At 46.0% G+C, this 9,650-nt stretch overlaps 1 protein-coding gene across 1 annotated transcript in view; it reads left to right on the top strand.

Moving 5' to 3' along the window:
- pde10a (phosphodiesterase 10A) overlaps positions 1–7,403 on the top strand; it is a 75,584-nt gene extending 68,181 nt beyond the window's left edge. The window contains exons 18-22 of the mRNA XM_080848455.1: positions 1,240–1,412; positions 2,092–2,203; positions 2,773–2,853; positions 3,441–3,529; positions 7,090–7,403. Coding sequence (XP_080704581.1) covers positions 1,240–1,412; positions 2,092–2,203; positions 2,773–2,853; positions 3,441–3,529; positions 7,090–7,216 — 582 coding nt within the window. The 3' untranslated portion in view covers positions 7,217–7,403. The remainder of the gene's footprint in view (positions 1–1,239; positions 1,413–2,091; positions 2,204–2,772; positions 2,854–3,440; positions 3,530–7,089) is intronic.
- The last annotated feature ends 2,247 nt before the right edge of the window (positions 7,404–9,650 follow it).

Genomic DNA, 9,650 nt, shown 5'->3' on the forward strand with positions numbered 1-9,650 from the left:
TGCTTTCACCTCTACTCTCTCTCTCTCTCTCTCTCTCTCTCTCTCTCTCTCTCTCTCTCTCTCTCTGTGTGTCTCTGTGTCTCTGTCTCTCTACACTCCCTGAAAAGGCTCTCTCTCTCTCTCCATTTTCCTCTCAGTCTTTCTTGCTTCCCCTCTACTCTCCCTGTCTTTCTCCCTCTCTCTCTCCCCCTCTCTCTCCCTCTCTTTCTCCCTCTCTCTCTCTCTCTCTCTCTCTCTCTCTCTGTGTCTCTGTCTCTGTCTATCTCTCTCTACTCTCCCTGAAAAGGCTCTCTCTCTCTCTCCATTTTCTCCTCAGTCTTTCTTGCTTTCCCTCTACTCTCCCTCTCTTTCTCCCTCTCTCTCTCCCCCTCTTTCTCCCTCTCTCTCTCTCTCTTGCTCTCTCCCTCTCTCTCCATTTTCCTCTCAGTCTTTCTTGCTCTCTATGTTTCTCTGTTCTGCTGTTTTAGTCAAAGTCGCCCTGTCTGTTTCTTTTCCTCACTCTCTTTTCTCCTGTCATATCTGACTGTGAACTTTAGGGACTTTCCTTTGGATAAATGAATTCTGAGTGCCCACACTCAGACAGAAGGCATACACACACACACACACACACACACACACAGACAGACACACACATGGGTTTTATTCTACAGTCAGGCAAGCCACTTATAGCCAAATCCCTAAGGGCTGTGAGCCTTCCTGAGGGATAGGAGTGCTCCCCAAATCCATTACAAAGTCAACATATTTGTTTGAATTTTCCGGAAAACTAAACCTAGTGTTCATTGGGAGCCGGGTTTGGTTGAAAAGCGACACCATAGTCTTCTAACCACAATCTCTCTTAAGATCTGTGCGTGGTCCGGCAAAAACGGCAGATATTAATATCAAAACCGGCACAGCTTTGAAACGTTAGCCCAAAAGTATGCTAACCGCACCTCCTTTCGGCGGTTAAAACTGTCGTTTTTGGACAAGCAGTAAGAGGGATTTTGACACGGACTGTTTCACGCTGACAGTTTCTCACAATGTCTCGCCAACGAGTTCACTGACCTGACAGAGGACTGCTGTGGGTGCTGCCCCCCCCCCCCCCCCCCCCGCCCCCCTCAACCCCTTCCCTGTGACCCCCTACCCCGCCCCCCTGCCTCCTCGCTGAGGACCCCTTTCAGCTACGACGCTGCAGTCTAGCTGAGCCGGACGCCCTCATAAGTGGAGCATTTGCTTTTTTATTGATCTCTTTGTTTCCCATAGCTGGAAGGGCACAATATTTTCTCCAACTTGACTTCCAGCGAGTACGAGCAGGTCCTCGAGATCATACGCAAGGCCATCATCGCCACTGACCTTGCCCTGTACTTCAGCAACCGCAAGCAGCTGGCGGAGCTGCACACCACGGGGGCGCTGGACTTCAACAACCACGCGCACAGGTCAGTGGTAGCCAGTCACGGGCCGCTCCACCTCCACGCCTCTGTGCTCTGGAATGTTCTCTGTCTGAAACACCGGTTTAACAAACAAGCCAGAACTAACGTTTGGCATAATATCTAATATCTATCTATTAATATCTAATACTGTAATAACATTGTATCAAAGTTGTCATTTTAGATAGTCTATGATAGTTATATGTCAAAGGAATTGTGGTAGACAAGTATCTTTTTTGTCAAGTTTAACACTTTTTTCAACAACATGGTGAAGGTTTATGCATGTCTTGCCATAGTCATTTTCTCAGTCTAGCAAGTCATGCAGCTTAATTAAAATCCACATTAACTCAACATCAGACACCAGCTCATTATTAAGTCTAATGAATTGGAAAACTGTGTAATTCCATTTGCTAACATTACACACATTGTGTCTGCACTCCCAGTTGGAAACCCGTCATGTACATTATAGGGAGTGTATACACACACACAGTGAAATAAATATATGGTTTGTATACCTACACAATATATGCTTGAATGTGGATAAATACAGTGCAATAAATATATGGGTTGTATACCTATATAATATATGCTTGAATGTGGATCATTTGATTATTGTATGTGTGGTTGCTTTATTCTGTATTCTGTGGAGGCTGTATGATTGGTCTAAAATTGTATCCATCACCTGTAGAGACCGCGTGATTGGCCTGATGATGACGGCCTGTGACCTCTGCTCTGTGACCAAACTGTGGCCTGTCACACGGATCACGGCCAACGACATCTACGCCGAGTTCTGGGCTGAGGTACGCCTAACAGACTAGTAGTCTTCACCCGCATCACGCTTTGGGTCAGAACCACAGCTCTCATTATTATGAGTGTCTTAATGGATTATTGAAGAATCATGGCTGGCCATTCTCACAAGAATGATCGTGTTTTTTAATTGTAGAAAGTGGCGTTAGAACTCGACATATGTAACGAATGTTTTGTGTTCGTGTGCATTTGGCCTGTTGAAACCATAGAATTGGAAAGGGTTTTCAATCACCATCTTCTAACCATCTCATTGCTCATTGGACTTCATATAAAGTCCTTCTGCAACCTTCTGCCTGTAAACTTAACCACACTAACTCATACTTTACCACACCTGATGATCATTCTTTAGTATTCTTTACTATTACTGTAGGCCTTTGTTTGAGTAGAAGATATTAATGATGATATAATTATATTATTAAAGAAGATATTCAACTGAAAAGGCCTTTTCACAGTGCACCACTGTAGCACATGTGGACATGTGGATCTCTCTGGATCTTTGGATCTCTGTGGATCTCATCCTATTGGTGGAGCAGCTTTGACCTCTAACCTCTGTGTCTCTCAGGGCGACGAGATGAAGAAGACAGGAATGCAGCCCATCCCCATGATGGACAGAGACAAGAAGGATGAGGTCCCACAGGGACAGGTAAATACACACACACACACACACACACACACACACACACAGCTGCTGCTGCCTGTCTCTGTGGAGCAGCATACTGTAGGTGTTACACACGTAGGCAGTCCCTCCAGGACTTTGGTGTCAAAATGACTGTGTCAGAATGATGATTTTGTGGTGGAGATTTCTTCCTCATTAAACCCCACTTTAAATCTACATAGACTAGAAAACAAATTAGTAAGAGATAAGGACATCAGACAGATTAGCTATATGATTGTTTTTGTGTTTTAATATTTTTTGTAATAGTATTTTAATATTAATTTCATGCAATGGAGACCTAAGAACACACATTTTAGATGTATCATGTGATCTGAGAACTTTCACAACCATATAGTGATGTCATCCATACTAGACATGCTACTATGCATACTTCTGGCTCTCTCACACATCTCCCAGTTTTCCGTTGCAATTCCTGTGTCAGTGAACAGCCTAATTATAGTGGTCCGCCTAATGGTCATACTAACGTCATCAGGGGGGGGGGGTCACACTATGTTTTTCCATCTGGTTTGTGGAAAGCAGTAATGTGTTTCCCTTCTTGAACGCACCATTGGCAGGTGGGCTTCTACAATGCTGTAGCCATCCCGTGTTACACCACACTGGCTGAACTCTTCCCTGCCGCCAAACCCCTCCTGAAGGCCTGCAGGTGAGTGAGTGTGTGTGTTTGGGTGTGTGTGTGTGTGTGTGTGTGTGTGTGTGGGTGTGTGTGTTTGGGTGTGTGTGTGGGTGTGTGTGTTTGTGTGTGTTTGTGTGGGTGTGGGTTTGTGTGCATGTGTGTGTGTGTGGGTGTGTGTGTGTGTTTGTGTGGGGCTGTGTGTGTTTGTGTGGGTGTTGGTGTGTTTGTGTGGGTGTGTGGGTGTGTGTGTGTGTGTGTGGGTCATCTCCTGCGTTGTGATTGGTGTTTACAGCTCCAAATAAACACAAATGCACACTGATCGCATATGAAAGTGTAGGTTAGCTGACAAAGACATGAATTGTTGTGGGTCAGGTGTTTGTCGTCATTGCCACAGATATATTTCAAAGCCATGAGTGGTCAATGCTGGTGCAGTCTTGAGTAGTTGTGACTGTGTCTGATCATTTGTGATTTATGTATTTATCCGTTTATTTATCAATTTATTTATTATTTATTTTCCTTTATTTTGAGAATAAGTCTGTCTGTGTGTGTGTGTGTGTGTGTGTGTGTGTGTGTGTGTGTGTGTGTGTGTGTGTGTGTGTGTGTGCTGAGTGTGCTTTGACACTGGAGATCAAAGTTTGAGTTTAAAAAATGCGTGTGTGTGTGTGTGGCCCCCCCCCCCCCCCCCCCCCCCCCCCCCCGTGTGTCTGAGGCTGGCCGGTGTGTTAGAGCCTTTGTGACCTTGATCCGGCGGGAATGCAAACAGCATGAGAAGCCAGGCCAGTGCGTCAGCACCAAGGTTCCGGCCTGGAATCCGCGGGCAGCAATCCCAGTGCTCCCAGCCCTGCCTGTGTGTGTGTGTGTGTGTGTGTCTGTGTGTGCTAGTTAGCGTAACTCCCCCAGCTCACTGAGGGATCAGAGGCGGCGTGCACAAACAACATCAGCGCCACTAATTGAAAGGAATGGGCGAGAAAAAGAGAGGCGATTTTCTTCCCTTCCGTTTTTCTGTCTTTCTTTTTGTTCTTTTTTTTTTTTGACACGGTTCATATCAGCTTTGATATTCCATGACAAGGCTAAAGAGAGTTCTGATGAAAATGTACTTTAGGAGCTAAGGAAGATGGGGGGGATGGGGGGTGTGGCTTTTAACCAGGGATATATTAAAGTTGAAAATGGCTCTCATCATTTCATTCCCTTTGACTTTGCTCTGGCCAAAATGGTCAGCAATAGGATCTTAATCTTCTCCCCCTACTCTAGCCTCGCCTGTGCCTCGTTGCCTTCATCCTTTTTGTTTTTGAAAAAAAAATAAACGTTTTATATCCACAGCCTTCAAGACTTGCTTTAGTTAATTAACTTGTTATCTCCCACCAGACAGGGGCGCCACTGGAAATTTTGGAAACTGTGAAAGAATATAATTCTTTAGTTTAATTTAACTTAGTAAATTAAATGAAGATAAACTAAATCTGCAGCAGAATTGCAAACTCAATAAGGGTAGTGAGTATAGGGGGTAAAGTAGCTATATACATTACCATGGATGAACACAAGACTTTGTTTAGTCCTCTAGCCACATGGATTGCTCTGTAAATATATATTCCCAAATATATATATATTATGAAATACTGCTCATCTCCTACTCCTTCATCTAGGAGATGGGTTGAGGGAATCTGTGCATGACGAGGGCAGACCTGATCTCTGAAGTAACGTTTAGCTATTAAGCATGTAGGTAGCTAGCAATTGCAAAAGTAACTTAAATTTGGACCAAAATTGCACTCACCCAATTTGCTGTGGAGTTAACTTACAAATATTTAAGAGAAAACACACACTACCCCTGCTTTTCAACTTAGCTAGTTAGTTACTTAGATCATTACGGCTGTGACTAAGCCATAATGGTTATGTTAGCTAGGTAGGTACTTGTTCATGGACACCAAATAATGGTCAATCATTACATGCCTTTATTTGGGGAAAATAGGGTGACCAACTATTTAGCCTTTTCTACGGCTTGGCTCTCTGTTCTCTCTTATTTTTTCACTTTTTATATCCTAACAGATTTGAGATGCCTATGTGCACGTTCCTCCTGCAACTAGGCCTTACCGCTTAATTTTTGGCTGCAGTCGGATAGTCAAATAATTATGTCCTAGGTCCTTTCCTTACCACTTTTCCTTGACCTCCATGGAACTTGTCATGAGGACAAGGAACGATGTGAAGGAGAATTTATAAGAACTTAGGAAAAGACAACCAGAGTGCTAAGAGAATAAGACTGCACTTACCCTAGGCTATGTAGTTATGCAACAGCGGGGGGTATTAACGCGGGTCTCAACCAGAACCTTACCAGCTTATCATGGCTGCCAGGTCATTTAGGAGTCTCCCTAAGCAAAAGAGACTATCCGACCACAGCCATACTTTGCAAGTCAGCTAGGGTCTGAGTGGCGTTTATTATTTCGTCATCAGAGGATGGGTGCAAGGCTCTGTGCGGACATCTGTATACCCTCCAGTGTTTTGATCACTACGCTACGAGAGCTCCACCTGGGACTCAAACTGTGGACTCAAATCAGACTAGAAAGTATAGCAAGAACAACTACGCCTCTGTGAAGTCCTGTGTGTCTGTGGAATGACAGATGAATAGATCCCGGAGCTATTTTTTATTATTATCGTTATTATTGTAAATAGATAAATAAATTGAGACCTGGTATTGTTGATAATGCAGTATGACATACTTTTTTTTTATTCTGTATGAATGAAAGCAAAAGCATATTTCTTTTTAAGATAGTTATTAGAGAACAGCATAGCATATCACTCCAAGCAGCTTGACCTTAAATTACTTGAAAAGACTCGACCCGATTCAACAGAGACTGATTCATCAGGACGAGAGAACTGACTCAGAAACATCTGCGTGGCATTAAGCTTTACTAATCTTCTTTCGCTTAGAGCACACAGAAGTCTGGCCACTTCTGAATAATGTGGCGAAACCGATACAGGTTCCATAACCTCACATTTGCGAAGTACTGCAATACATTTACAATACATGTGCATTTAATTAAAACAATTGGGACAGGACATGGTCACTCCGAACTACAGACTTTACTTGAGCTTAAAATCGTAAATATGTGAGAGAGAGAGAGAGAGAGAGAGAGAGAGAATACTGATTTTAAATTAGTTTTGTGTTCCTGTACTTTACACACAGCACATGGCACTGCAGTGTACTTCTGAGATTAGGGCCTGCCCCAGACACCAGTCTACCTGCCCCAGACACCAGTCTACCTGCCCCAGTGTGTGTGTGTGTGTGTGTGTGCAGATTGCCTGTGTTAACAGATGTGTTGTGTGTGTGCGGACTGCCCTGTTGGGTTGTGTGTGCAGATTGCCTGTGTTGACAGATGTCGTGTGTGTGTGTGTGTGTGTGTGTGCAGATTGCCTGTGTTGACAGATGTGTTGTGTGTGTGCGGACTGCCCTGTTGGGTTGTGTGTGTGTGTGTATGTGCAGATTGCCTGTGTGAACAGATGTGTTGTGTGTGTGCGGACTGCCCTGTTGGGTTGTGTGTGTGTGTGTGTGTGTGTGTGTGCAGATTGCCTGTGTTGACAGATGTGTTGTGTGTGTGCAGGGAGAACCTGGGCCAGTGGGAGCGGATCGTGAAAGGAGAGGAGACCTCAGGCTGGGTCCCGGCCGACGTAGCGGAGGAGGAGGAAGGCGAGCCGGCCGATTCGGGCCCCGTGAAGGTGGACAACTGAGGGAGCCCAACGGGACACCCAGCGGCCAAGCGAACCCCAACCTCACCCCTGCCGCAGACTGCTCCTGCCCTGAGACAGACAAAGAGAGAGAGAGAGCTCCATATATCCTGCATGGGACAGGAGGAGGCCAAGGGAGGTCAGGCAGGGATTCAAAAAGGTGATATTGTTTTTAATTTCACCACGGGAGAGAGATGACACAGACACAAAAGAAGATGACCAGATGACAAGACAAGAAGAAACTGTAGACGTTTTTTTTTTTTTTCATAAAGTTACCTCACTGGGTGACAGAGGGTTGTTTTCCACCACGGCTCCTGGGGTCACGGCTCCTTGGGGCCACGGCTCCTGGGGTCACGGCTCCTTGGGGCCACGGCTCCCGGGGTCACGGCTCCTGGGGTCACGGGGTCACGGCTCCTTGGGGTCACGGCTCCTGGGGTCACGGGGTCACGGCTCCTTGGGGTCACGGCTCCTGGGGCCACGGCTCACGGCTTCTGGGGTCACAGCTCCTGGGGTCACGGCTCCCGGGGTCACGGCTCTTGGGGTCATGGCTCCCGGGGTCACGCCACTGCGCTGGCTCCGCCCCACACACCTGAAGTCCACTCCATTTGGGAACCTGACGTCTGAACGTTTATTCCTTTTTGTTTTGCTTTGCATTTTTACGTTTCTTTTACTTGTTTTAATATGTTTGTTTTTTTTTGGTCTGATTTAAAGGGGCCTTATGAAGCTGAACCCATCTTTTCTTGCGGTGCAGGATATGTGAAATCTTGACTAAACTTTAGAGGGTTCAGACTGCAAACTGGTCCTTCTTCCCTGCTGTGGTCAACACGTCACACGCCAAGCTTTGGACTTTTTTAGGTTTGTTTTCTTTTTTTTTTTTAACAGAGACGGAAGGAATGTTTAGAAAAGATGCATGTGGCAAGGCCAACTCACCACACCGCTAGTGTGTCTCAAGGATGTTTCCTGTTACTTGGAGCAAAACTATTTTTTGCAGTACTTGAATGAAGAGATACAGCCTATTTTGTGTGAAGATGGCACAAATACAATATCTATAAGGTTCTATAAAATATTCACAGATTCACAGCTCATGCAAGTGGGTGGTGAAGGGGATGGCATACATCATGCTGATCCCCGCAAGAACCATCTGAAAGTCACAATGTTCCACACCAACTGCCCCCCCCCCCCCCTCTCCAGCCACACCTCAGCAATCCCCCCCTCCCTCTCCAGACGCAAACCCCCCCACCCACCCTAGGCCTGCGGTGTTGTAGAACCTGCTGTACATGTTGGCTTTTGATCATTGGGTTAGTTTAAGAATAAGTTTGGGCCAATGGGCTCCATGTTAGGGCATCCAATGGTACTGGCACTTACTGCACTGAGCTCTGTAGAGGCTGAACAGAAGGGCACGCGCATGAACACAAATGTTCACACACACACACACACAGTGACACACAGACAGACACACACAGACACACACACACACACACGCACACACGGACACGCACACGCACACGCACACACACACACACACACACACAAACACAAACACACACACAAACACACACTTTGTAATTGACCTCCCATTTGAATGAACTGAGAGACACTCTGTAGAAACTGTTGTTGTTTTAATGTGGAGGCAGAAGAAGACACAGAATATGTTCTTTTGTTATTTCTTATAATATTTATTTTTAAACAAGGATTGATGAAAAATGCCTACATTAGCCATGGAAAGCCATGTCCTGCCTTCAGTCCTGCTGTGTTTGAAGTGTTTGTGGGGACATTTCTTCGGGGGGGTGGGGGGCAGTTAAGTCAAAAGACTATGGAGGAGAACATGAGACTGATACTGAGCAGAACGCAACCCCAAATCACATCATGAACTTGGACACTCACCTCAAATCTGTTTGTGACCATTTATCAACATAACGATGCCTAAGGTCAAAAGCTTTGTGGATCCCTGTTCACCATTTGACAGGAGGCCATTGGCGCGTCACAGCTGTCAACGCTCGTTCACTCCTCCCTCCAGATGCAGCATCTAAGCGATGAGCGTGCAAAAGGAAATGCGCGAGGCTCCACGCCAGATCAGACCCTGAGCCCTGCCCCATCGCTGAGTGTGAGAAGAACCAGGATCCAAATGACACTGTGGAGGGGACGCTGTCTGCGAGTTACCTGACCTTCTAGTCGCAGGGCGCAAGAGTAGACCCTGCCAGCACATCACATCTGACAAAACAATTGCTGTAATGTTGTGACACTGCGATTCTGCCACCCTGCCTCTGCCCTAAACCCCCTGCCACCCCCACACCTACCCCCACCCCCCCTTCCAAAGCCACAGTGTCAGCGCAATACTGAGGAAACGTCACATCACGTCATGCTTTAGGTGGGAGTCACTCTCCTTGGGGAACTCATCTTAGTGGTCCTTTCCTTTCTGAGATGCAAGTCCTCGCTG

Source organism: Sprattus sprattus (assembly GCF_963457725.1).
Source record: "Sprattus sprattus genome assembly, chromosome: 12".
Taxonomy (NCBI): Eukaryota; Metazoa; Chordata; class Actinopteri; order Clupeiformes; family Clupeidae; genus Sprattus; species Sprattus sprattus.